At 33.3% G+C, this 27,970-nt stretch overlaps 4 protein-coding genes and 1 long non-coding RNA gene across 34 annotated transcripts; 2 read left to right on the top strand and 3 right to left on the bottom strand.

Annotated features, from left to right (window-relative positions):
* Positions 1-1,191: 1,191 nt before the first annotated feature.
* Positions 1,192-4,700, bottom strand: LOC126923663 (intraflagellar transport protein 56). Its single transcript, XM_050737347.1, has 7 exons — positions 4,677-4,700; positions 3,988-4,514; positions 3,442-3,691; positions 3,078-3,287; positions 2,710-3,016; positions 1,981-2,221; positions 1,192-1,887 (listed from the first exon to the last, which is right to left on the bottom strand). The coding sequence occupies exons 1-7, from the start codon at positions 4,698-4,700 to the stop codon at positions 1,776-1,778; spliced, it is 1,671 nt and encodes a 556-aa protein (XP_050593304.1). The 3' UTR covers positions 1,192-1,775.
* On the top strand, positions 3,173-7,285 carry LOC126923749 (cytosolic Fe-S cluster assembly factor NUBP2 homolog). Of its 2 annotated transcripts, XM_050737512.1 has the most exons (6): positions 3,173-3,310; positions 5,158-5,405; positions 5,467-5,555; positions 5,706-5,927; positions 6,245-6,398; positions 6,472-7,285. In XM_050737512.1, exons 2-6 carry the CDS (start codon positions 5,295-5,297, stop codon positions 6,676-6,678), a joined length of 783 nt encoding a protein of 260 aa, XP_050593469.1. In that variant the 5' UTR covers positions 3,173-3,310; positions 5,158-5,294; the 3' UTR covers positions 6,679-7,285. The 2 variants fall into 2 exon arrangements, with proteins under 2 accessions (XP_050593469.1, XP_050593468.1); XM_050737511.1 differs by lacking the exon at positions 3,173-3,310 and having other exon boundaries at positions 4,916-5,405.
* On the bottom strand, positions 6,831-19,621 carry LOC126923745 (uridine 5'-monophosphate synthase). Of its 28 annotated transcripts, none has more exons than XM_050737483.1 (5): positions 15,650-15,956; positions 15,329-15,505; positions 14,758-15,238; positions 13,897-14,691; positions 10,437-10,592 (listed from the first exon to the last, which is right to left on the bottom strand). In XM_050737483.1, the coding sequence occupies exons 2-4, from the start codon at positions 15,467-15,469 to the stop codon at positions 13,907-13,909; spliced, it is 1,407 nt and encodes a 468-aa protein (XP_050593440.1). In that variant the 5' UTR covers positions 15,470-15,505; positions 15,650-15,956; the 3' UTR covers positions 10,437-10,592; positions 13,897-13,906. The 28 variants fall into 28 exon arrangements, 24 of the variants coding, with proteins under 24 accessions (XP_050593441.1, XP_050593454.1, XP_050593458.1 ...); XM_050737495.1 differs by having other exon boundaries at positions 10,437-11,006; positions 14,314-14,691; positions 15,650-15,952; XR_007713305.1 differs by lacking the exons at positions 10,437-10,592; positions 13,897-14,691; positions 14,758-15,238; positions 15,329-15,505; positions 15,650-15,956 and adding exons at positions 13,211-13,618; positions 16,931-18,003; positions 18,070-18,550; positions 18,641-18,817; positions 19,022-19,621.
* LOC126923752 (uncharacterized) lies at positions 10,019-17,077 on the top strand. 2 transcript variants are annotated; one of them, XR_007713308.1, is made up of 2 exons: positions 10,019-10,167; positions 16,785-17,077. It is a non-coding gene; the product is annotated as an uncharacterized LOC126923752 (long non-coding RNA). The 2 variants fall into 2 exon arrangements; XR_007713307.1 differs by lacking the exon at positions 10,019-10,167 and adding an exon at positions 13,323-13,471.
* A 136-nt stretch (positions 19,622-19,757) lies between the features above and the next one.
* LOC126923744 (signal recognition particle subunit SRP68) lies at positions 19,758-22,150 on the bottom strand. Its single transcript, XM_050737477.1, has 3 exons — positions 21,931-22,150; positions 21,272-21,609; positions 19,758-21,210 (listed from the first exon to the last, which is right to left on the bottom strand). Exons 1-3 carry the CDS (start codon positions 22,022-22,024, stop codon positions 19,915-19,917), a joined length of 1,728 nt encoding a protein of 575 aa, XP_050593434.1. The 5' UTR covers positions 22,025-22,150; the 3' UTR covers positions 19,758-19,914.
* Between the last annotated feature and the right edge of the window lie 5,820 nt (positions 22,151-27,970).

The raw sequence follows: 27,970 nt of genomic DNA, 5'->3' as shown, positions 1-27,970 counted from the left end.
GTCAGTTCACCTTTCGATAATCTACGTTCTCAGTTCTGTTGGATCGCGTCTGTTATTACAAAATTTCAGCAATATCTTAGGAATATTTAGAAACGTCTGCCTCTTGTTCATAGTAGTCGAATTTATACGGTACAATATTTTTGTAGAAATTTATTCCAGAACAATATTTTTTAGAAATTTATTCCAGGCTAATATTTTTTTAGAAATTTACCCCTAACATTTGGTACAGTTCTAGTAATAATAAAAATAATGTGTATATTTTCGATAGTAGGCCCGTATGCATTGCATTAAAAACATAATTCTGTTGAATCACACACTGCTGCAAAATTGCAAATAGCGAATGGGAAATCTTTAAATTTAATTCAATGATTTAACAAAAATTGTTTCATTAGTTTATAGATTTCTTACATGACTTTAAATGGATTTATGTAATTCAAATAGCAATATACGAGCTTTAAACTCATTAAACACTAGTGAATTATCGCCTTCTATACTACTAAAATTTATTATAATTAATATAGACTAAAATAATTAATTTTCTATACTTTGATTTGTTTCTAACATGTCAAAATGTATTAAAAAATTAATTATTTTAGCTTACGATTTCGATTTCGAGCATATCTCGTCTGCATCAAGCCTAAATATTTCGATAGAAAGAATAAGATCGATTTAATAAATATGTAGTTCTCTAAGTAGTATGAGAATTTAAATGACAGACACGGCTTACACTTGAAGACGTAGATTATCATCAGGTGATATACGCGTTTGAAATGATTTATTATATAATTAAAGATATTTATACTTTGAAAAGGTATCGTTCAAGAGTTTCCTTGCATTTTCTTATCTGCTCAATATCTTCGAAACGCCCATAACGTGGAGACATGGGTGTTCTTTTTCGTTTCTTTTGCTGAACTTCAGCAGCCATTCCATCGGAATTGTTTTATAGAAAACCACGTAAGGAATCAAAGATATTGTTGGATTCTCCGTGACTCTCTAAAAAACGTATTCCGTTCCGAAGAATGTCGAATCTTTGATCGGAGATGTGCAAGTATGCGTATGTGGTGTATGCCATCAACTATGGTGTTTTTACGATTCACCGATTGTGTTTGTTAAAATTAATTATTATTATTATTATTACTATTACAATTATTATTATTATTATTATTATTATTATATTATAAAATGAGTGTATCACAGTTTAAATATATCTATTTTATATTAAATCATCAACACCGTGGATTCATTGAAAAGATACTCTGCACAAATATTTCAGGTATATAAAATACTATTATCATAATTAAAGACCACAGGGGAAAGGCTTGATAAGCATAATTTTGTTGTAAAAATTTTTCTTCTTGATTTTTATTTAAAAGGATGTACCTTGATATAGCATACTTAAAAAGAGAAAGAACGTATTCAGTACAAAGGTGCAAATAGCCATCGAAGACGAAGCTATAAAGTTGAAAATGAATTATTCTTCAGAACTGAGGTATCGATAGTCTTTTGGCAAATATTTTTCAAACAAATTTATTAGAAAGGCAGTTTTGGTAACGTGTAATTGATTGATATCGAATTCTAAGGTTGCTCTTGTGTGAAAAGCAAAAATATAATTTACTATATCTTTTGCCTGTGGTCTTGAATTAGCATATACATAATTTACACAGGCATATTACAAGATGCATTAACATTCCATAGTTGTTCAACGTGTTTCAGATAAGGCTTAACGTTTCAGGCTTAACGATAACGATCAGTCACTGTCCACTCGATTCCTATCATCAACAATTAATTCTGTTATCTTTAGCCCATTTACGCATCACTCGAATGATCTGTTCCACTTGTGAGTTCGAGGTATTCTTCAAAAGCTGTACGACCTCAGGTAAGAGCTCTCTAAAAATAACATTAAAAAGGAATTATATATTTGCGAAATAACGAAATGCTTTTTTATGGAAATAAATGATTCTTCAAAGTAAGAACGCTCACTTTGATTGCCTTTCAGCTACAATATATTGAAAAGTGCCGCAACAAGCACCACGTTTCCCTTCCCAATTTTCTGGACTTGGATCCATTCGTTCCAGCATATCGAATGCTTTTGCCGCATACCAAAATTCACCGACTTTGTAACAATCATTCGCGATCAATTGAAGCAAATTAAACGACTCCGTCGTCGTGTCCATTTTTAGATACAAGTCCCAGGCTAACTGAGGTTTCTTGTTCATTATGTCTGAATCAGAATAAGAAAGAATAATATAGAAATAATCGACCCCTTGATTATTATGTTCTATGATGTTCTCAAGTGAAAAATTTTGAAAGTTATAATGTAGTTTGTGCTTACAGTGATTTTCATTAAGGAATTAAAGAAGGATTGAACAATTAAAGCAGACCTTTTGTTATAAATGAGACATCAAGAGCAAAAGTATAAATGACTAATCTTTCCTAAATACGAACTTCTCCTGTTAGTCTGGCTTAAGAAGTTGCACTAGTCATACAAAACGAAGCTAGTCATTGCACCAAGTATTTTGTACTCGTGTTTAGTTTAAATAATGAATTACTTAATTTGCTAAATATCGAAGTTCACTTTTGCTATCAATACCTCAATTACGATGTAATTTGCCTTCACCAAAGTGGAATTATTACCTATACCTTGAATACGACTCGATATTACGTACAAGGCAAGGTATTAAGATTAAACATTATTTCTCGATCACTCACAGCAGTGCGCCAATAGGCTGATATAAATGTAATCATTCTTGTATTTCTCATTTCTTATGTTTAAAAACGCCTCTTCCGCCTCTTTGAAATAACCCGCCGCGGCCTGTGCCTGAGCGTAATTGAAATTGAAGTTGTCTTCGTTGGAGAAGTAAGTTTTTATCGAATTCAAATACACCAGGACTTCCTCGAACTGACGATAGAGGAAGAAACAGGAGGCCATGCATTGTCTACCAGGTATGGTATCGCATTCTGACGCCGAAGAACCCACTAATTGAAAGTATTGTTGCGCCGTTTTTACGTTATCGCGCTAAAAACAATTTTCATAATTAGCTCACATAGTTTGCATTTTAGTTGGCGCAGAAACTTACGGAATTCGTTTCCTGTCCCATTACCGCGTTGACTATCCCTTTCAAGATGTACTCCTGTGGGACAGCCGGTTCAAGATCTTTGATTAATTCGAACGCTTCTTGCACGTTGTCTTGTCTCAAGTAATAAATTACCAGATTCAGTCTGGCTTCCGGTATAACGTCCACTAAATTCGGCAAAACTTGCAACGCACCTTCTCCGCCCTTAAATACCTAAGATAAATTAATTCCTTTAGGTATGTATTAATTATAAATTTATTTTACTCGAATCCATAAAGATGTCCACGATTTGGAAAAATTCTGTAATGTTACGTACGATTGTATTGTGATGTATAAAATGGTTCGAATATTTTCTAACGTTACGTACGACTGTGTTGTGACGTATGAGATCGTGACTGAAGCTGAGAGAGTTGGACATCTTATCTATCAGCTGCTTCATCTCATTTTGTGCGGCGTTACCATTGTACAGGCGAAAATGATTGCAGGCTTTTAAGTTTATGGCGATCGCACTATCAGGATACTTTTGTAGATAAACCTGAAGAACTTCTTGCGCCACATCATAGTAATCCAATTTGTAGTAGCACAAGGCAACGTATACATTTAGCGCGAAGTAATCTCTGTAAAAGGAACATGGTCGAGTAAAATTATCGAAGATAAATTATCGCGTAGAATCGTCTTCAGTTAGAAAGAATTATTCATATTATGGGAATAATAGGAAAAGGATGGAGGAAATGGGTACCTGGAACCTCTTAACTCTCTGATCAAATGTACATCGGAACTTTTATCGCCTAGATTTTCGTTAATGCTATATATACTCGAATCGTCGCTATCAAAGTCCCTAAAGATAATTTTAATTTGAAATATCGATATTCCAATTACTTATCAAATAGAATAAAGACAGTTGGATGACAACCTGTTCTCCAGTAGGATCTTTTTATAAACATCAATAGCCTCTTGATAATGAGCCCGTAAGTAATGAATAGAAGCCAAACTAAGTTGATCTTCGATCATATCCTCCAACATATGATGGTATTCCATCAATTTTGCTTCATTCCCCATCTTGTGCGCTAAGTGAAACAACAATCTGTTCTTCAATTTACTGTGTGGAGCATGTTCCAGAATTTGTTGAGACTCAGGGTACATGCCAAGGTAGAAATAACAACATGCTAAGTTCGTCGACGTATCCGCCGGTGCTTGATCCTTGCTTTTTAAATTCTCGTAAATTTTTGATGCACGTTTGTAGTCTCCCAAATGAAAAGCGCAGTAGCCCATCCATAATTCGGAATTTACAGTAGTTTCTGAGACATTGTTGAACTCCAAAAGTGTCAAAGCGCCGGTGTAATCGCGCTTCTCCAAAAATTCCTCTAATTTTGGTGTTCTTTTATCTGATACGGACTTTCTCACTCCTTCAGAAGCAGCTGGCTTCGCTCTTGACAGTATCTGTTACGAGTATTCAGTGTGAAAAGAGTTAAAATACTTTCGTTTTAGGAAGATCTATAGAGTGAATAAAATATAAATAGAGTAAAGAATCGAATGTGTATAAGAAAGTGATTTTTAAAACACTAAGGAATAATATATTTTAAAAAGAAAAAAAGAAAATACAATGCACGATGCAATGTTTACCATTTTTAGTCACCGTTGCTAATAGATACGGAAATTTATTGATTACCATATGATTGTAAAAGCGAATACAGACGTTATCATTTGCTTAGTTTAGATATAAATCTCTTTTTTGCACAAAAAACTTATTTACTAGATAGAATAAAAATTTGATATTACAAAAATTGTAATTGCGTAATTTAAAAATTTGAAACTAAAATTTTTAATTCTTTTACCTACAGGTGTCAGTTCAGTGGCGATAGAATTCCTGAACTTTTACTTAACAGTTAATGGTACCTTTATTTTTAGAAATATATTCATACAAAAACAGATAAATTTTGCAACTCAAAATGTTTACATTATCGTCGAACTTAAATGCACGATTATACTAAAAAATAAATATTTTATATCTATGAGATGTATGAACGAAATAGAAAAACTTTTGATCTTTAGTTTGCATGAATTTGAATGGACTGCATTTTAGACGAGAAAAATTGGTAGTTGAAAAAATTCTCGTTTGACTGGAACCACGTCAAATTGATAGAAAACAAAAATTGTCAGAACGCGACCGACTGTCGTGGAGGTTACATCGCCGGTGGTGTTTGCGTATTTCTTTTCGTAATGTTGGAAGGTGTCAAACATGTTTTATTAGTGCTTTCTGGTAAAGGTGGTGTTGGAAAATCAACAATCAGCACACAATTGGCACTTGCGCTCAAAGAGTCGGGTTTTCGAGTAAGTTCGAAAAATTTTTTGAATTGTAGGTTAGATTGCTTACATATCAAAAATTTTATAGGTTGGTTTGTTAGACGTTGATCTCTGCGGACCTAGTGTGCCTTATCTGTTGAATTTGGAAGGCAGAGATGTTCATCAATCATCCAATGGGTATTAAATATAATTACTATTTATTATTATAAAAATTGGAAAATTTTTTGTAAATTTTTTAAAAAAATTGTTGCGTATTTTCTTCGTGTTTGAATATATTTTTCACAAAATATTATTATCTACTTATGTTATTATTATTTTATTACATAGATGGATACCAGTGTTTGCAGATAAAGAGCAAAAACTGGCTGTCATGTCGATAGGATTTTTATTAAAAAATCAAGATGAAAGTATTGTTTGGAGAGGTCCAAAAAAAACTGGAATGATTAAACAATTTTTGACTGATGTTGTTTGGCAAGATATTGATTATTTAATTATTGATACACCACCAGGAACTTCAGACGAACATATTACAGTGATGGAAAACTTAAGGTGAAATTTCTTCTTTACTTAAGTATTAGTGAGATAGTTAAATACTTAAATGTTATGTGTCATATTAACTGTGAAAAGAATGTCAAAAATATTTCATAGATTTGTAATATTCTTGTCATGTGCTTTTGGACTCTCACATGTGACTATGATTAATCATCATGTGACATTCAAATGAAGTGTATTTCTTGTTAGATAAGCATTAGTCATGAGATTGATAAGCTTATACACACACTCTGTTTGAATGCATGTTAATGAGGATATAACATAATGATGTATTAGAATGAGAACTAATTATATTCTGCTTTTTGTGCTTTCAGAAATGTGAAATGCGATGGTGCACTGATAGTAACCACCCCACAAGCAGTTGCAGTAGATGATGTTTTACGAGAAATAACATTTTGTAGGAAAACTGGAATCCATATATTTGGGATTATTGAAAATATGAGTGGCTTCGTCTGTCCATCATGTTCAGTTAGTATAAACTATGGTCATACATTATAAAAGCAAATTTTTTACTTCAATTTACAAGGAACGTTAATTCTAGGAATGTACAAATATATTTTCCGCGGGCGGAGGAATAGCTCTTTCAAAAATGGTGAATGTTCCATTCTTAGCAAAAGTGCCTATAGATCCACAAGTTGGGAAATTAGCAGCAACTGGCCAAAGTGTCCTGGTAACATTACCTGATAGCCAGGTAGCGCAAGTATTCCGAAAACTAGTCGAAGAACTTACTCAGAGCAAGGAGGCATGAAAAATTTGATCTCGTATGCACGGCGTTCCCAGTAAAATACAGAACTTGCTCGTGATGACAAAATTAAGTTTGGCCCTCTACAAACTATCGCATTTTTTATTATATCGTATTAAGACTAAATAAGGTAAATTGATTTTTGAAGACAAGAACACTTAAGTTTTGATGAAAAATATAATTTCATGACATTATAATAATATAATATACGAAAATGTAAAATATCTGCATTACATACAAATAACATATAGGATCACAAGGGGTTCATTTAATTGCATTTTGTACAAAAGAGGTAAAGTGTACATGTATAAATATAACGATTTTTATATGGCAGCATTTATAGGAAATATAAAGAGTTTCTTGCACATTGCAAAGGATATACATATGTGTACATGTAATCCTGTATCATTGTTAATGGGAACAAGTAAATACACTTTAAAGCTTTTGTACAGTAATGTGAATAGATTAATGTATTATTATATAATGTACATACATCGAAATTTGTGCATCGCTCTATTAGCAGAACTTTTTTTTAAAGTCGATGTTATTCAATTATTTACGGTTTTTAACTGTTGTACACATAATCGAAAATAAAAAATATATTTTTCCCGTACTCCTGGTATTTATTACAAAGTTATTCGTTTTATGTAAGCTGCCCAAAGTTCTTCCTTGTATTTTAATGTGGCAGCCAATTTATCTTCCGCTTCGGTAATACCTCTGCCCACTACAGCTAAGTCAGCTCCAGAATTGACAACAGATTCTGGAGTGTTGTATTGCTGTCCCATGTCATCGGTACTTTTCAATATTCTTACTCCAGGTGTCAATTGAATAAGTCCCGGACTCGAGAAAATATCCGATTGACAGACAACTCCAACTACCATATCCGAAATTTCTGCAATACTTATAGCATCCTGCATGTAGTCACCAATCGTCAATGCTCCTTTGGAGGACATTTCTGCTAAGATAAATAGGCCGCGAGGTTCGCTTATGTTTTTTAAACTATTTTTGAAGTCATCTATGATACTTTGACCTGCGATCGCGTGCACCGTAACGACATCTGCCCATTGTGCAATCTTGTAAATCCCTTTTTCATACTGTAAACATACAGTATTTTCGATATCAGCAAATTTTCTATCCTCCATCAATAAAAAGTCATGCTTTTTCGCTAACTCTTTTAAGCGCTTGATGAAATTATCACTAAAATCTTCTAATATATCGACATGAGTTTTTAACAACACTATATGTGGTCCTGCTAAATCAGCCAACTCTATAACAGCATCTGCTTTAGTTAGATCTGCTGCTAAACATATAGTGGATTGCTTCGATTCCATTAGATGAAATAACTTGGAGCCAATTGCATTTTTGCACTTTTCGGCACGAATATGAAATGGCATCGTCAATCGGTTGTCTGAAATTTATTAAGATGAAGTACTCAAATTATTTAAGAGTTAAAATATATTAAATATCCTTTTACCTGGAGAAATGATTGGTGCTTTGGATATTAATAAGTAATCAGTCACATCTTTAACAATATTGGCAGCAATTTTATTAGCTTTCAAGAGGTATGTCATCAGTTTTGTGGTTGTATACAGACTCCTCATCAAAATACCATGACTCTCTATATTTTTTTTGCCGTTTTGTTCTCTGTCAATTACCACAAATGCTTCTGTTACTTTTAAACCTTCCCTTCTTAAGATATCTGCTGTCTCTAAAATACTGCTACCGCTTGTAACTACATCATCGAGAATCACACAACTATCTCCTGGCTTAAACTTCCCTTCTATAATTTTCTTTGTACCGTATGTCTTTGTTTGCTTTCTCATAAGTAACATGGGCACATTAGAGTCTATAGAAATCAATGTTGCTAATGGTACAGCTGCATAAGGAACACCACAAATTCTTGCTACATTTGGACATTCTTCTACAAATGGCAATAACATTCTAGCCAAACTGGTCTGCACATAGCAAATGTAAATATAACAAATATAAATTATTACATTTAGATGCAAATAATTGTAATTACAATAACAATAGAACTTACCATTATTTTTGGATGAGAGACTAAGACTCTTAAATCAAAATATATTGGTGTTTTTAGACCAACCTTGGTCACAAATTCTCCAAATTTAAACGCTCCTATATCAAAGAGATTTACAGCTAATTGTTCTAATTCACTATCCATGTTAATATGAATTCTGTTATTAGTTATTCAACTAATCTAAGGAAAAAACAGGATAACACGAGATTATTTAGTGATTAAGGTTAATCGTAAAACTTAATGTTATAGAATTTTTTATTTTGTATTTTATTTCTACTGTATTTCTAATTTCGCTTAATATAAAAATAAATTCAAAAGGTGTACAGAATAATTACGTTTACTATAAAACAGTAATTTCGTGATTCGTATTTATCACGTTCTCACTTTGCTTCTCGATATCCGTATCAACAAAGGAACAAACAATATTTGGTACTGGCATCAAACAATTTCCTGGAAATACAAACTTTAACGCGCGCGAATTTGATGTTAATTTTACTTTTTCAAAACAAATTATTTCAAATTAATTATTATTCAAAATAAGATATTTATAAAATATTGACTCAAAAATAAATAAAATGTAGAGATTTTTAATCATTTATAGCGGTCGCGGGAACTTTGGAACTATTAAGAAAGGTAAAATGACTTAAGAGAAACCGTTTACGATGTTGTGGATTTTAGATCAACTAATTGCCGGTATGAGTTGCTTCAATAGTAATCGATGCATTGTAAACCCTATAATGGTGGTCTAAACCTTCAAGTAAGTCGGTGAGGGTCCCGGGTGCGTACACCAAGTACTCACTTTCCTTTACTCCACCGACTCGCGAATTGTTTTGAATGTATTGTTTATCTATGTTATGTGTTGACCTAAGTGGGAAAGGTTGACTATGAAACGTGTAATCATTAAATCGTAATACGCCCCTCATTCTGTTAATTTTATTTATTTTAATCGTGAAAGTACCTTTTATCACTTTCTTAAACTTAAAATCCCTTATTCTGCTTTACAAAAAATTCTATCCTGTTCAATTAAATGAAAAATATATGAAAAGAATATAAAATTGTTTAAATAATGACCAAATAATTAGAATAGAAGGATTAAACGTTAATAAAGACCAAGCACATATTAATAACATCCTCTTCATTTTCATTATTCAATATTGCTGCTGCTGTAAGTGAAAGCACGGTTTTTGTCGGGCCGATTGGATACGGTAAAAATACATTATCGTACTATGTGCGATAATATCCAAAGTTGAATGTTAGTTGAATGTTTCCCCTGTTTTAATTATTACCGCAGCCACAAAGGCCTTTAACAAATTCGGTAAGACCAGCTTGTCCTCCTTTCTTAGTTTGCTTACCAAGTTTCTCACTCACATCATGGAATTCAACCATATTGAAGGCTAAATCAAACAGTGATTTGCAGGAGATAGGTCGCATAGATGGTGGCAAATTATAAACATTAGGTTGTTTTGTAAGAAGCGCATTATCTTCTCTGTATTCGTGTAAACGTTCATGCAGCGGATTCTTCGTTTTTGTATATTTATTAACACCTGATTCCTCTTCTTGTCCATCTTCTAAAACGCTGTGTGCATGTGCTGTATACTTGGCACCTTCTATAGAAATTTCTAGCTTTTCAAGAGCTTCTTCCAACGATTCTGGAAGTATTTTATCATATTCCAGCGCATCTTTTGCATGTTGTGCAGATTTTTGATACAAGGTCATGGCTTCCCTCCATCTGTGAAGATTTGCTAATAATGTAGATGCATCAAAATTTGTGCATCGCTCTATTTACAGATCTCTTTTTTGAAGTCGATGTTATTCAATTATTTGCGGTTTTTAACTGTTGTACACATAATCGAAAATAAAAAAATATATTTTTCCCGTACACCTGGTATTTATTACAAAGTTATTCGTTTTATGTAAGCTGCCCAAAGTTCTTCCTTGTATTTTAATGTGGCAGCCAATTTATCTTCCGCTTCGGTAATACCTCTGCCCACTACAGCTAAATCAGCTCCAGAATTGACAACAGATTCTGGAGTGTTGTATTGCTGTCCCAAGTCATCGGTACTTTTCAATATTCTTACTCCAGGTGTCAATTGAATAAGTCCCGGACTCGAGAAAATATCCGATTGACAAACAACTCCAACTACCATATCCGAAATTTCTGCAATACTTATAGCATCCTGCATGTAGTCACCAATCGTCAATGCTCCTTTGGAGGACATTTCTGCTAAGATAAATAGGCCGCGAGGTTCGCTTATGTTTTTTAAACTATTTTTGAAGTCATCTATGATACTTTGACCTGCGATCGCGTGCACCGTAACGACATCTGCCCATTGTGCAATCTTGTAAATCCCTTTTTCATACTGTAAACATACAGTATTTTTGATATCAGCAAATTTTCTATCCTCCATCAATAAAAAGTTATGCTTTTTCGCTAACTCTTTTAAGCGCTTGATGAAATTATCACTAAAATCTTCTAATATATCGACATGAGTTTTTAACAACACTATATGTGGTCCTGCTAAATCAGCCAACTCTATAACAGCATCTGCTTTAGTTAGATCTGCTGCTAAACATATAGTGGATTGCTTCGATTCCATTAGATGAAATAACTTGGAGCCAATTGCATTTTTGCACTTTTCGGCACGAATATGAAATGGCATCGTCAATCGGTTGTCTGAAATTTATTAAGATGAAGTACTCAAATTATTTAAGAGTTAAAATATATTAAATATCCTTTTACCTGGAGAAATGATTGGTGCTTTGGATATTAATAAGTAATCAGTCACATCTTTAACAATATTGGCAGCAATTTTATTAGCTTTCAAGAGGTATGTCATCAGTTTTGTGGTTGTATACAGACTCCTCATCAAAATACCATGACTCTCTATATTTTTTTTGCCGTTTTGTTCTCTGTCAATTACCACAAATGCTTCTGTTACTTTTAAACCTTCCCTTCTTAAGATATCTGCTGTCTCTAAAATACTGCTACCGCTTGTAACTACATCATCGAGAATCACACAACTATCTCCTGGCTTAAACTTCCCTTCTATAATTTTCTTTGTACCGTATGTCTTTGTTTGCTTTCTCATAAGTAACATGGGCACATTAGAGTCTATAGAAATCAATGTTGCTAATGGTACAGCTGCATAAGGAACACCACAAATTCTTGCTACATTTGGACATTCTTCTACAAATGGCAATAACATTCTAGCCAAACTGGTCTGCACATAGCAAATGTAAATATAACAAATATAAATTATTACATTTAGATGCAAATAATTGTAATTACAATAACAATAGAACTTACCATTATTTTTGGATGAGAGACTAAGACTCTTAAATCAAAATATATTGGTGTTTTTAGACCAACTTTGGTCACAAATTCTCCAAATTTAAACGCTCCTATATCAAAGAGATTTACAGCTAATTGTTCTAATTCACTATCCATGTTAATATGAATTCTGTTATTAGTTATTCAACTAATCTAAGGAAAAAACAGGATAACACGAGATTATTTAGTGATTAAGGTTAATCGTAAAACTTAATGTTATAGAATTTTTTATGTTGTATTTTATTTCTACTGTATTTTTAATTTCGCTTAATATAAAAATAAATTCAAAAGGTGTACAGAATAATTACGTTTACTATAAAACAGTAATTTCGTGATTCGTATTTATCACGTTCTCACTTTGCTTCTCGATATCCGTATCAACAAAGGAACAAACAATATTTGGTACTGGCATCAAACAATTTCCTGGAAATACAAACTTTAACGCGCGCGAATTTGATGTTAATTTTACTTTTTCAAAACAAATTATTTCAAATTAATTATTATTCAAAATAAGATGTTTATAAAATATTGACTCAAAAATAAATAAAATGTAGAGATTTTTAATCATTTATAGCGGTCGCGGAAACTTTGGAACTATTAAGAAAGGTAAAATGACTTAAGAGAAACCGTTTACGATGTTGTGGATTTTAGATCAATTAATTGCCGGTATGAGTTGCTTCAATAGTAATCGATGCATCGTAAACCCTATAATGGTGGTCTAAACCTTCAAGTAAGTCGGTGAGGGTCCCAGGTGCGTACACCAAGTACTCACTTTCCTTTACTCCACCGACTCGCGAATTGTTTTGAATGTATTGTTTATCTATGTTATGCGTTGACCTAAGTGGGAAAGGTTGACTATGAAACGTGTAATCATTAAATCGTAATACGCCCCTCATTCTGTTAATTTTATTTATTTTAATCGTGAAAGTACCTTTTATCACTTTCTTAAACTTAAAATCCCTTATTCTGCTTTACAAAAAATTCTATCCTGTTCAATTAAATGAAAAATATATGAAAAGAATATAAAATTGTTTAAATAATGAACAAATAATTAGAATAGAAGGATTAAACGTTAATAAAGACCAAGCACATATTAATAACATCCTCTACATTTTCATTATTCAATATTGCTGCTGCTGTAAGTGAAAGCACGGTTTTTGTCGGGCCGATTGGATACGGTAAAAATACATTATCGTACTATGTGCGATAATATCCAAAGTTGAATGTTTCTTGAATGTTTCCCCTGTTTTAATTATTACCGCAGCCACAAAGGCCTTTAACAAATTCGGTAAGACCAGCTTGTCCTCCTTTCTTAGTTTGCTTACCAAGTTTCTCACTCACATCATGGAATTCAACCATATTGAAGGCTAAATCAAACAGTGATTTGCAGGAGATAGGTCGCATAGATGGTGGCAAATTATAAACATTAGGTTGTTTTGTAAGAAGCGCATTATCTTCTCTGTATTCGTGTAAACGTTCATGCAGCGGATTCTTCGTTTTTGTATATTTATTAACACCTGATTCCTCTTCTTGTCCATCTTCTAAAACGCTGTGTGCATGTGCTGTATACTTGGCACCTTCTATAGAAATTTCTAGCTTTTCAAGAGCTTCTTCCAACGATTCTGGAAGTATTTTATCATATTCCAGCGCATCTTTTGCATGTTGTGCAGATCTTTGATACAAGGTCATGGCTTCTCACCATCTGAGAATATTTGCTAATAATGTAGATGCATCAAAATTTGTGCATCGCTCTATTTACAGATCTCTTTTTTGAAGTCGATGTTATTCGATTATTTGCGGTTTTTAACTGTTGTACATATAATCGAAAATAAAAAAATATATTTTTCCCATACACCTGGTATTTATTACAAAGTTATTCGTTTTATGTAAGCTGCCCAAAGTTCTTCCTTGTATTTTAATGTAGCAGCCAATTTATCTTCCGCTTCGGTAATACCTCTGCCCACTAAAGCTAAGTCAGCTCCAGATTTGACAACAATAGATTCTGGAGTGTTGTACTGCTGTCCCACGTCATCGGAACTTTTCAATATATCTACACCAGGTGTCAATTGAATATGTTCCAGAATAGGATAAACATGCGATTGAGAAACAACTCCAGCTACCACATCCGAATTTTCTGCAATACTTAGAACATTCTCCACGTAGTCACCAATCGTCAATGCTCCTTCGGTGGGCATTTCTACTAAGACAAATAGACCGCGAGGTTCGCTTATGCCTTTTAAACTATTTTTGAAGTCATCTATGATACTTTGACCTGCGATCGCGTGCACCGTAACGACATCTGCCCATTGTGCAATCTTGTAAATCCCTTTTTCATACTGTAAACATACAGTATTTTCGATATCAGCAAATTTTCTATCCTCCATCAATAAAAAGTCATGCTTTTTCGCTAACTCTTTTAAGCGCTTGATGAAATTATCACTAAAATCTTCTAATATATCGACATGAGTTTTTAACAACACTATATGTGGTCCTGCTAAATCAGCCAACTCTATAACAGCATCTGCTTTAGTTAGATCTGCTGCTAAACATATAGTGGATTGCTTCGATTCCATTAGATGAAATAACTTGGAGCCAATTGCATTTTTGCACTTTTCGGCACGAATATGAAATGGCGTCTTCAATCGTCTGTCTGAAGTTTAGTAAGGTGAAGTACTCAAATTATTTAAGAGTTAAAATATATTAAATATCTTTTTACCTCGAAAAATGTAGCTCCACAGGTCTTTGCATATGTAACTACACACATCCCTAAAAGTTTGGGAATCATACTTATAATAAGTGCAGATGAATGACCACAGTTCTACGGTTGAATACAGTTTCTTTGTCGAAATACTATGTCTCTTTAGAGTCATTGCACCGCTATGTTCTGCGTCAATTACCACAATAGCTTCTGTTACTATTAAACCTTCCCTTCTTAAGATATCTGCTGTCTCCATAATACTGTTCCCAGTTACAAGTATATCCTCGATAATCACACAACTATCTCCTGGCTTAAAATTCCCTTCTATAATTTTCTTTGTACCATATGTCTTTGTTTCCTTTCTTTTAATCAACATGGGCACATTACAGTTTGTAGAAATCAATGTTGTTAATGGCAAAGCTCTATAAGAAGCAGGACAAATGTGTGCTACGTTTTTACAATCTTGTACAAATGACATTAACTTACTAGCCAAACAACTCTGCACATAGCAAATGTAAATATAACAAATATAAATTATTACATTTAAATGCATACAGATAAATGTAATTACAATAACAATAGAACTTACCATTATTTTTGGATGAGAGACTAAGACTCTTAAATCAAAGAATGTTGATGTTTTTAGACCAATTTCGGTCACAAATTCTCCAAATCTATATGCTCGTATATCAAAAAGTTGTACAGCCAATTCTTGATATTCTTCATCCATGTTAATATGAATTTTGTTATTAGATATTCAACTAATCTAAGGAAAAAACAGGATAACACGAGATTATTTAATGATTAAGGTTAATCGTAAAACTTAATGTTATAGAATTTTTTATTTTGTATTTTATTTCTACTGTATTTTTAATTTCGCTTAATATAAAAATAAATTCAAAAGGTGTACAGAATAATTACGTTTACTATAAAACAGTAATTTCGTGATTCGTATTTATCACGTTCTCACTTTGCTTCTCGATATCCGTATCAACAAAGGAACAAACAATATTTGGTACTGGCATCAAACAATTTCCTGGAAATACAAACTTTAACGCGCGCGAATTTGATGTTAATTTTACTTTTTCAAAACAAATTATCTCAAATTAATTATTATTCAAAATAAAATATCTATAAAATATTGACTCAAAAATAAATAAAATGTAGGGATTTTTAATCATTTATAGCGGTCGCGGGAACTTTGGAACTATTAAGAAAGGTAAAATGACTTAAGAGAAACCGTTTACGATGTTGTGGATTTTAGAGCAACTAATTGCCGGTATGAGTTGCTTCAATAGTAATCGATGCATCGTAAACCCTATAATGGTGGTCTAAACCTTCAAGTAAGTCGGTGAGGGTCCCGGGTGCGTACACCAAGTACTCACTTTCCTTTACTCCACCGACTTGCGAATTGTTTTGAATCTATTGTTTATCTATGTTATGCGTTGATCTAAGTGGGAAAGGTTGACTATGAAACGTGTAATCATTAAATCGCAATACGCCTCTCATTCTGTTAATTTCATTTATTTTAATCGTGAAAGTACCTTTTATCACTTTCTTAAACTTAAAATCCCTTATTCTGCTTTACAAAAAATTCTATCCTGTTCAATTAAATGAAAAATATATGAAAAAAATATAAAATTGTTTAAATAATGAACAAATAATTAGAATAGAAGGATTAAACGTTAATAAAGATCAAGCACATATTAATAACATCCTCTTCATTTTCATTATTCAATATTGCTGTTGCTGTAAGTGAAAGCACGGTGTTTGTCGGGCCGATTGGATACGGTAAGAATACATTACGTACTATATGCGATAATATCCAAAATTGAATGTTTCTTGAACGTTTCCCCCGTTTTATTTGTTACCCCAACCCCAAAGGCCTTTAACAAATCCTGTAAGACCAGCTTGACCTCCTTTCTTAGTTTGGTTACCCAGCTTCTCACTCAAATCAGGAAATTCAACCATATTGAAGGCTAAATCAAAGAACAGTGGTTTGCAGGAGATAGGTTGCATAGATGGTGGCAATTTGTAAATATTAGGTTGTTTTGTAAGAAGCGCATTATCTTCTCTGTACTCGTGTAAACGTTCATGCAGCGGTTCCCCGTTTTTGTATATTTATTAACAGCTGATTCTTCTTCTTGTCCATCTTCTAAAATGCTGTGTGCATGTGCTGTATACTTGGTACTTTCTATAGCAATTTCTAGCTTTACAAGAGCTTCTTCCAACTATTCTGGAAGTATTTTATCATATTCCAGCGCATCTTTTGCATGTTGTGCAGATCTTTGATACAAGTTCATGGCTTCTCACCATCTGTGAATATTTGCTAATAATGTAGATGCATCAAAATTTGTGCATCGCTCTATTTACAGATCTCTTTTTTGAAGTCGATGTTATTCAATTATTTGCGGTTTTTAACTGTTGTACGCGTAATCGAAAATAAAAAAATATATTTTTCCCGTACACCTGATATTTATTACAAAGTTATTCGTTTTATGTAAGCTGCCCAAAGTTCTTCCTTGTATTTTAATGTAGCAGCCAATTTATCTTCCGCTTCGGTAATACCTCTGCCCACTAGAGCTAAGTCAGCTCCAGATTTGACAACAATAGATTCTGGAGTGTTGCACTGCTGTCCCACGTCATCGGAACTTTTCAATGTATCTACACCAGGTGTCAATTGAATATGTTCCGGAATAGGATAAACATGCGATTGAGAAACAACTCCAGCTACCACATCCGAATTTTCTGCAATACTTAGAGCATTCTCCACGTAGTCACCAATCGTCAATGCTCCTTCGGTGGGCATTTCTACTAAGACAAATATACCGCGCGGTTCGCTTATGCCTTTTAAACTATTTTTGAAGCCATCTATGATACTTTGTCCTGCGATCGCATGCACCGTAACGACATCTGCCCATTGTGCAATCTTGTAAATCCCTTTTTCACACTGTAAACATACAGTATTGCCGATATCAGCAAATTTTCTATCCTCCATCAATAAAAAGTCGTGCTTTTTGGCTAATTCTTTTAAACGCCGGATGAAATTATCACTAAAATCTTCTAATATATCGACATGAGTTTTTAACAACACTATATGTGGTCCTACTAAATCAGCCAACTCTATAACAGCATCTGCTTTAGTTAGATCTGCTGCTAAACATATAGTGGATTGCTTCGATTCCATTAGATGAAATAACTTGGAGCCAATTGCATTTTTGCACTTTTCGGCACGAATATGAAATGGCGTCCTTAATCGTCTGTCTGAAATTTAGTAAGGTGAAGTACTCAAATTATTTAAGAGTTAAAATATATTAAATATCTTTTTACCTCGAAAAATGTAGCTCCACAGTTCTTTGCATATGTAACTACACACATCTCTAAAAGTTTCGGAATCATACTTATAATAATTGCAGATGAATGACCACAGTTCTACGGTTGAATACAGTTTCTTTGTCGAAATACCATGTTTCTTTAGAGTCATTGTACCGCTATGTTCTGCGTCAATTACCACAATAGCTTCTGTTACTTTTAAACCTTCCCTTTTTAAGATATCTGCTGTCTCCATAATACTGTTACCAGTTACAAGCATATCCTCGATAATCACACAACTATCTCCTGGCTTAAAATTCCCTTCTATAATTTTCTTTGTACCATATGTCTTTGTTTCCTTTCTTTTAATCAACATGGGCACATTACAGTTTATAGAAATCAATGTTGTTAATGGCAAAGCTCTATAAGAAGCAGGACAAATGTGTGCTACGTTTTTACAATCTTGTACAAATGACATTAACTTACTAGCCAAACAACTCTGCACATAGCAAATGTAAAAATAACAAATATAAATTATTACATTTAGATGCATACAGATAAATGTAATTACAATAACAATAGAACTTACCATTACTTTTGGATAAGAGACTAATAATCTTAAATCAAAGAATGTTGATGTTTTTAGACCAATTTCGGTCACAAATTCTCCAAATCTATATGCTCGTATATCAAAAAGTTGTACAGCCAATTCTTGATATTCTTCATCCATGTTAATATGAATTTTGTTATTAGATATTCAACTAATCTAAGGAAAAAACAGGATAACACGAGATTATTTAATGATTAAGGTTAATCGTAAAACTTAATGTTATAGAATTTTTTATTTTGTATTTTATTTCTACTGTATTTTTAATTTCGCTTAATATAAAAATAAATTCAAAAGGTGTACAGAATAATTACGTTTACGATAAAACAGTAATTTCGTGATTCGTATTTATCACGTTCTCACTTTGCTTCTCGATATCCGTATCAACAAAGGAACAAACAATATTTGGTACTGGCATCAAACAATTTCCTGGAAATACAAACTTTAACGCGCGCGAATTTGATGTTAATTTTACTTTTTCAAAACAAATTATCTCAAATTAATTATTATTCAAAATAAAATATTTATAAAATATTGACTCAAAAATAAATAAAATGTAGGGATTTTTAATCATTTATAGCGGTCGCGGGAACTTTGGAACTATTAAGAAAGGTAAAATGACTTCAGAGAAATCGTTTACGATGTCGTGGATTTTTAGATTAACTAATTGCCGGTATGTGTTGCTTCATTAGTAATCGATGCATCGTAAACCCTATCATGGTGGTCCAAACCTTCAAGTAAGTCGGTGAGGGTCCCGGGTGCGTACACCAAGTACTCACTTTCCGTTATTCCATCGATTCGCGAATTGTTTTGAATGTATTGTTTATCTATGTTATGCGTAGACCTAAGTGGGAAAGGTTGACTTTGAAACGTGTAATCATTAAATCGCAATACGCCTCTCATTCTGTTAATTTTATTTATTTTAATCGTGAAAGTACCTTTTATCAGTTTCTTAAACTTAAAATCCCTTATTCTGCTATACAAAAAATTCTATCCCGTTCAATTAAATGAAAAATATTTGAAGAGAATATAAAATTGTTTAAATAATGAACAAATAATTGGAATAAAGGGATTAGAGGATAATAAAAAATCAAGCACATATTAATAATATCCTCTTTATTTTCATTATTCAATATTGCTGTTGTTATAGATGAAAACTCGGTTTTTGTCGAGCCAATCAAATACGGTAAAAATACATTACCGTACTATGTGCGATAATATCCAAAATTGAATGTTTCTTGAACGTTTCCCCCGTTTTATTTGTTACCCCAACCCCAAAGGCCTTTAACAAATCCTGTAAGACCAGCTTGACCTCCTTTCTTAGTTTGGTTACCCAGCTTCTCACTCAAATCAGGGAATTCAACCATATTGAAGGCTAAATCAAAGAACAGTGGTTTGCAGGAGATAGGTTGCATAGATGGTGGCAATTTGTAAATATTAGGTTGTTTTGTAAGAAGAGCATTATCTTCTCTGTACTCGTGTAAACGTTCATGCAGCGGTTTCTTCGTTTTTGTATATTTATTAACATCAGATTCCTCTTCTTGTCCATCTTCTAAAACGCTGTGTGCATGTGCTGTATACTTGGCACCTTCTATAGAAATTTCTAGCTGTTCAAGAGCTTCTTGCAACGATTCTGGAAGTATTTTACCATATTCTAGCGCATCTTTTGCATGTTGTGCAGATCTTTGATACAAGGTCATGGCTTCTCTCCATCTGTGAAGATTTGCTAGTGATTGTGCCACGTAATAACATTTAAAAGCTCTGTATCCCTTCGTTTTAGCTTCTTGCTCACGTACAAACTCTTCATCATCCTGTAGCTGTGATATTTCAACAAGATTGTGAAGTGCTGCCTCATATAACCGCACGATATCTTGTGGTTTTGTTTTAGCAGATTCTGCTGCTGCATTGATCAATGCTAAGTTCCTTTCTAGTGTACGAGACAGTCTGATGTATTGCAAATATGTAATTAAATGCTGTGGAGGAGATAGCTTGTCATTGTCCTTATTCTTTAGCTCATTTTTGAATGAGTCTCTTACCGCCGAAATCGCATCTTTGCAATCTATCAAGTGCGCTTCCAGTAAATCGATCTTAGCTTGATTCGTAGCTGCTTTCTCTAATGTCTGGTTTAGTCTAGAATCGGCGATTAGAAGACCAGCTGCTCTTGGTGGAACTACACCGCAGGACTGGCCCCGCCAGGTCACTTCTTCGGCGTTTATTTGTTTCTCTCGAGTTTGAGCTATCAATGAATCTAAACTAGCTAACAACTCGCCACTTAGTTGTCCTCTCATTTGCATTAAATCATCTATAGCAGTGGTATCTCCTATGTTATAGGCACAGTATCTAAGACTGGGAGCAAGCTCCTCGACGCGAGCGTTGTACATTACTTGCTCAGATTCTGGTAGTGCAGATGCCAACTTCCCATATACCACCTGAGCCTTCTTCAGATTCTCCATTGCTTTCTTCCATAGTTGCAATTCAAAGTGTAGGGACCCATGTATCCATGCTACATATGCTTGAGCTTCTAATTTTGTCCTAGCATCGCAATTGACACTCTGAAAAATATATTTACCATTGAGAAATCAATCTGTTTTAACATAGGAAAATTTAAGTTACCTCTATCAGTTCTTGCAACTGTAAAGAATATGTAGCAGCTTTCCTTAGTCTTGATATCAGGTGAAACTTCTTCCTTGGCTCTGTATTAGACTCTTGACGCAATTGCATAGCATAACTCCAAGCACGTTCTGCCATCATTAGGGGAACTTGTAAAAATTTATCATCCGTAACCATCATGGCTGTTATGTCTCTCCTCTTAAAGTGACGCTTGTCTCCTTGTGGGACTTTTAGAACTTTCCTAAGGCGTCTCAACCTTCTTGAGCAATATCCACGGTATCGTTGATAATCACCATGTCTCAACCCATGTTGTTGCTGTGCTTCTTTTATTATTTTTAGAACTATTCAATCATTAAGTAACAACATATAATTCACAGATTATATATATATGTAGTAATTGCTACATCATGCTTCGTTAACATAAATATGTCAAAAAGAAATCAATAATATAAGAAACATAAATAAAGACAGTATATGAAAAAAAGATAACTTTTACAGCTTTTTATTTATAAATTTATGAAAGTTATTATTTTAATGTAATTCCTGACAATGACATATATTCGCGAGTAAAAAAGGCAGAAAATGATAAATTTAGGTTAGGAAATAACATATGGCGTTGACAGAACTATTTTTGCGAGCAAAAAGTTTTTTGGAAAGGATACTTTCCATCGAATACGTCTTCTGCTCCGTCGGTGTCGTGTCATCGTTTGTTTGATTTTCCTTAAACGAATCACTACTTTTTTCTTCAACGACCATCGTATAACCACGTACCCAATTTTCACCAAGTTTTTCAACCGCAAATTCAACAATCACAAAATAACTATAGCTGTTACTTGGTAGAAATGGTACAATTCACATCTGACCCTTCTTTTATCCGGCGGCGATTTTGAATCTATGGCAATATAATAATAATGAAGATAAATTAACAAAATATGAAATTATATATATTTAATATTATGAAACGTTTATTTTTATTATTATTATTGTTATTATTTTTGTAACAATTAAAATAAATTAGTAATTGTAATTATTCTTCGCATTATCTTACAGTACTAATATTTTATACCATTCTTGTTATATAACCGGCATTTCTGTTTGTAATAGGTAAAATACAGAAAAGTCAGTACATCCCAGGACATCACAGAGAATAATTTAAAAGACGACTGCATTCTAAAAATTTCTTCAACCCGCAAATACTACTTTCAAGCGTGACATTATTCTCAGTAAAACAAATGTAAATTTTATATTATATTCTTTATATCATATTGCATATCTGTATGTAACAACTTGTCATATACACAATATATACGTTATTATACAATAATATACACATTTAAAGGAGTCATACATTCAATACAGCATAGCTTACAAATAATACATACTACTATAGTATAAAAATAAACATAATGTAAATCACTGCGTATTTTCTGAATTTCATTGAATAATTCAATATGTTAAAGAGAATTTTACTGTCTCGTCATTTACTCTCGACTATTATCGTATCCAATCTCCCTCTCTTTCTGTTGTCATTTGTGCAGCCAATTCTCATAAAACACTGCCCTATCTATTTGTATGGCTGCTCGTATCGTCTATCTCTGTCCATTGAACAAACCAATCATGCTGTTTATTACCGTCGTCTTTGTCCAATGCTGTGTACGTACGTGTATATTCCTGTCCTTCTTGTACACAGCTGCATTCCTTGTCCCACTCGCAGCTAGCGTCTGTTCTTGCCTACGAACGTCTACTATTTTGCCATCTACTATCCGTTGCACCAACTTAGAGTTCCGACACCTCCCACCAGATGGCGAAAAACGTACTGATATATACCTGTCCTTGTCGCACATTGGTGCTCTCCTTGTTTATGGATGATCTATGTGCTGCCATCTAACAAGAGCGGTAAGAACCGCAACTTGGTATACCCAATAATAGATGACAACACATAGATTGTTCGTAGGACAAGGAGAGCACCAATGTGCGACAAGGACAGGTATATACCAGTATGTTTTTCGCCATCTGGTGGGAGGTGTCGGAACTCTAAGTTGGTGCAACGGATAGTAGATGGCAAAATAGTAGATGTTCGTAGACAAGGACAGACGCTAGCTGCGAGTGGGACAAGGAATGCAGCCGTGTACAAGAAGGACAGGGATATACACGTATGTCGTAGCATTGGACAACGACGGCGATATTATACAGCAAGGAAGGATTATTCAATGGGCGCTAGAAAGAGACAGAGACTGTGTGCGACAAGGATAGACGATACGAGCGGTCATATAAACAGGCAGGACAGTGTTCTATGAGAATTGGCTGCACGAATGACAGTAGAAAGAGAGGGGGACAGTGGGCAACAAAGATAGACAATGCAGAGGGCCATAGAAATAGATGGCGACAGCGATGTCCCAGGAGAATGGGCTGTATGAGCGTCAATAGAAAGAGACAGTGATAGTATGTGACGAAGATAGACGATACGGGCGGCAACAGAAAGAGATAGGTAAAGTGTGTAACAAGTGCAAACGTCCGACAGGAGTATAGTTCCTCTGTTTAATTAAGCAGATTCTTAAAATTATCCTTGGCCATTTCTCGGTATTTCTGAATCTCTCGCATTGTTCGGAAAATTTATTTGTTTATTTATTCGATGGTTATTTCCATCGATGATGTGTGAACATGAACGAAACTTTTCCAGTCCCTCGTATATGTATTTGTGAAGATGGCGAGGAAGAAGGATTGGATGCGATAATAATCGAGGGTAAATGACTGTAAAATTCTCTTTGATGTATCGATTTACTCAATGAAATTCAGAAAATATGCAATAATTTACATTATGTTCAATTTTATAGTTTAGTAGTATGTGTTACTTATAAGCTTTGTCATATTACATGTATAACTCCTTTAAATGTGTATATTATTTAATAATAACGTATATATTGTGTATATGACAAGTTATCACATATATATGAGCAATGTAATATAAAGAATATAATATAAAATTTACATTTACATTATAAACCATTTAATTCTACAAAATTCTAGCAAAAACATAGCTAGACGCAGCTGCATGATCACGCGATGTATATAAAAGTATTTTCTAAGGGATACCTGCGCGAGAACGTGCCCATTCGAAGAAGGAACACCATTTACTTTCTGGGAGTCCTTGCTGATTATGTAAACGACGCGTTAGAATGCATTCCATCCAAATGTTCGACATTCCTGTGGAAACTGCACCTTTCAAATGTTGCGTGTGCTACTGCGTACAATCCTTACAATTTTTCAGATCCTTTTTTAATATATCGTCCTTTTAAACGATCATCGTTGCCTGCAAGGAATTAGCATTTTCAGGCTCGTCTGATATTTCTTTCTGTGAAAAGGAAATGGAATCCACGTGAAATTAAATAAAAATGTAATTTTCACCATAAAAAGCAAAAGTATTGTTATAAAGATTATAACGAGTATTATAATTGTTGTTGAATTAGTTGAGTTTAAAATACCTGATTGTATTTTGTATCTTACATTTTTCGATTTTGATTTTTAATAGAATGAAATTAAATAAAAGTTTCAAAAATTAAACAGCTTAACCCTAAATTACTATGGTTCCCATGGTGCAAGGGGCAAGAGGAAACGCAGAGCGCTGGGAAACATAAAAGAAAAGTTTTATCTTTAAGGGAACTTTGGAGTGGAATAAAGATTGACAGAAATTGTAATTTAGAGTTGGAGAGGAATTCTGGATTTTTTATCGTTCGTTTTATCGGTAAATTTAATTTTGTTAACGTTCGAGACTCTGGGAGGAAGTAAAACTTGACGGGAGTTATGATTTATAGTTAGGAGAAATATTTATTCGAGATATAATTGATAGATTTCGTCAAAATTTGTTGAGATTTTATTTAAGAGATTCAAACACTCTATGGTAAGGTTTGGTGAACTAATTAGAGAATATTTAAAAGGGCAGACATTTTCTTATTTAATTTAATAAATTTGTTAATTCATAAAACATTACAGTTTTTAAAAGGGAGCCTAAAAGATTGTAAAATAATTTTACAAAGATTTCTGATTTTTCCAATATCGTGCATAATATGATATTTGTGTGGAAAAGATTTAAACGATACGCCACTTTGCAAAAAGAGGCAGAAGGAAATAAAGTTCTTTTAAGCGTTTTACGAACTTGAATTTGATATTTTTTCCTTTGACTTCTGATTCCAAACTATAACTGTATTACCCGCTTTTATAACGTGTACATTAATGGTTAATGAGGGACCTGATATCTCGCTGCTCCTATTTCTTTCCATCTACGAAATAATATATCGTCCATCTACAGTTTTGATCAGAAGTTACTTTCAGCTGCTGTTTGACATTTTATTCCGACACGACAATGAATTTTCAAGTTTTAGAGAAGAAGAAGAAAAATTCGACGTTTCAGCTGTATATGTGCGTGTGTGTGTGTATATATTATTTTTACAGTAACATCAATATTTTTCGATTCCTGGATAAAAAACATTTCTATACGTGAACAATGACAGATGTATTATTTTCACTGGCACTTTCTAGTATTTAATTAATATTCAAAAGAATGAATTTGTTAAAACAAAAACAGAACATCATATCACTATTTTGTACCTTTCTGAAGAAAATAATTTACGGATACTGCTTGTCACGAGTATTAGAACATCTACTAGTCGCACGCACTTGCTGACGGACTATAATAAATTGTACTTTATTTAGTATTTTACATTGTAAACCGTGTATGGCGAGTTTAAAATAATTAGAAAATAAAATCAGAGAAAACCATACGGTATATACCAAATATCATAGCGTATTGTAATGCTCATAATCGACAATGAACGCACTCGTGTATGGCCACTGAATATCGACAGATTTATACTCGTGAAAATATTCTGTACATCTTGGAATATTTATTCACAATGATATCCACTGTGTCTTTTAAAATTATTCTGAAATTGAAGAAAAACTAACCATACGCGCGTATACGTCAATATACCTCAAGAGGTTCAGAAAGAATTCGATAAAACCATGAAAATGTATGCTTTGTTACGATATTGGAACTTCAACGTTTTACTATATGATATTTCAATTTCCAGAACGTCAAGAGGAAAGAACGAAGAATTTAATTAAAAATATTATCCGTGTAATATACCGTAGAATATTATCTATATCGAATATTCAATATCAAATATTTTGGAAAAATTGTTAACTCTACGGGATCGATGGACGAAACTCGATGGGATGGATCTGAGGGTAGATTAGTAGTAGAGGTTCGTTCTACCGGAAGTTATTATTTGCAAGGCGTCGCGAGATCTCAATGATTCCCCCTGGAGATGAAAGTTTGCTGGATTTTCGAAAGACTAACGGCAGAGGTGTGTTCCGTCCGAGTATTCCTCAATTTTCGAAAAGTTTTCAGCGCGACGCTGCGTGGAAATTCGCCAGTTTGCTGTCTGCAGCGAGGACAAACCTGAAACACATCGAAATCGTGGCGAAATCATTCCAACGAATTGCCGGAACGCTAACATAAACGCTGTGTGTCTTTGAACGAAATCGCGCAAGTTTGTTTCCTCGTGACTCGACGTCTGATCAGCGCCCGACCTTATCTACTTAACTTTATACTAAGTAGCTACTTGCAATTGAACGAAAACTGGAATTGTAAGCTTAGTCGAAATTGAAGAGTCGTATGACTGTACTTCTTACAAAAATAAAGCAAATACAGTACTTGTATTTATTTGGAGGATTTTCTTATAAATTTAATTAAGCTAAACAAAACATTTACGACTAGTAAAATGTTTGAATATGAAAGCAGACTATCCCTAATTGAAGTGAAACTAGAATAGGTGCTGACAGTGAAGAATTGACTGATTGTACTTTTTATAAAATTAAAGCAAATAGAATACTTGAATTTATCTAGAGGATTTTCTTATGAATTTAATTAAGCTAAATTTTGGATATTTGAATATTCAATAAGGGGGGAACAAATTATTTTTTAAATGAAATGCTAGATTATTCTGGAATAGGATTTTCTGATAGTAAACAAGATTTCTGTTTAGTTACTAGCGTCAGATATCAATATAGTAACGTCTTCGTAAATGATTTGATGTATTTGAATATGCAAAGTTCGAATGTGGCAGATCAATCGATCACGGTAATCAGATTGAAGGGAAAGCTGTTTGGAATAGGAATTTGCGAAGAACAAAATGTTTCTAAAGCCGTAAGTATATTTTCTTTCTATCGAGTCGAGATTCTCAAGCTGAACTTTCAACATTCTTCTTTGGAAATTCCCCGTTTCGACATGCTTGGCTTAGATCAAAATAACAGGTATAAAGTATTCAAGTTTAAAATATTTTGTTATTCGAGTTACTATTGTTAATATTATAGAATAATTTTATTAACATTATACGATTTATCGCAGTATTATAGAATAATTTAATGTTCAAGTTTCAAATGCTTCATTATGTTGGCTGCCATTATTGATGTTATAGAATGTTTTAATATTCAGACGTTATTAATAATATTTAATGTTCTATTATTTATCATTTGGAACAACTATATCTCTGCATTCTAAATGTTATTGGTTAAAAACAAAAATATGAAATATTCTATTATTTAGTAATTATTTAATATTATTTGGTAAGTAGATAAAACAATATTCTACCGAAGTTTCACTCGTTTAATCATGTCTTCAATGATATGAATTTGTATAAAAAT

This window comes from Bombus affinis, chromosome 13 (genome assembly GCF_024516045.1).
Source record: "Bombus affinis isolate iyBomAffi1 chromosome 13, iyBomAffi1.2, whole genome shotgun sequence".
In the NCBI taxonomy this organism is placed as follows: Eukaryota; Metazoa; Arthropoda; class Insecta; order Hymenoptera; family Apidae; genus Bombus; species Bombus affinis.
This window is presented reverse-complemented; position numbering and strand designations above follow the sequence as displayed.

Excerpts from the sequence above, each read along its gene's own strand:
- LOC126923663 (XM_050737347.1), bottom strand. The coding sequence starts at position 4,700 with ATGGTAAACATTGCATCGTGCATT. Across the intron at positions 3,692-3,987 it reads AAGATCCTACTGGAGAACAG|AGATTACTTCGCGCTAAATG; the intron begins GTTGTCATCCAA and ends TTCCTTTTACAG. Across the intron at positions 2,222-2,709 it reads CAGCCTATTGGCGCACTGCT|ACATAATGAACAAGAAACCT; the intron begins GTGAGTGATCGA and ends ATTCTGATTCAG.
- LOC126923744 (XM_050737477.1), bottom strand. The coding sequence starts at position 22,024 with ATGGTCGTTGAAGAAAAAAGTAGTGATTCGTTTAAGGAAAATCAAACA. Across the intron at positions 21,610-21,930 it reads GAAGACGTATTCGATGGAAA|TTCTAAAAATAATAAAAGAA; the intron begins GTATCCTTTCCA and ends ATGATTGAATAG. Across the intron at positions 21,211-21,271 it reads AGTTGCAAGAACTGATAGAG|AGTGTCAATTGCGATGCTAG; the intron begins GTAACTTAAATT and ends TATATTTTTCAG.
- LOC126923749 (XM_050737512.1), top strand. The coding sequence starts at position 5,295 with ATGTTGGAAGGTGTCAAACATGTTTTATTAGTGCTTTCTGGTAAAGGT. Across the intron at positions 5,406-5,466 it reads TCAAAGAGTCGGGTTTTCGA|GTTGGTTTGTTAGACGTTGA; the intron begins GTAAGTTCGAAA and ends AAAATTTTATAG. Across the intron at positions 6,399-6,471 it reads TCGTCTGTCCATCATGTTCA|GAATGTACAAATATATTTTC; the intron begins GTTAGTATAAAC and ends CGTTAATTCTAG.
- LOC126923745 (XM_050737488.1), bottom strand. The coding sequence starts at position 18,781 with ATGGATGAAGAATATCAAGAATTGGCTGTACAACTTTTTGATATACGA. Across the intron at positions 18,551-18,640 it reads TCTCTTATCCAAAAGTAATG|AGTTGTTTGGCTAGTAAGTT; the intron begins GTAAGTTCTATT and ends TGCTATGTGCAG. Across the intron at positions 18,004-18,069 it reads GTGGAGCTACATTTTTCGAG|ACAGACGATTAAGGACGCCA; the intron begins GTAAAAAGATAT and ends ACTAAATTTCAG.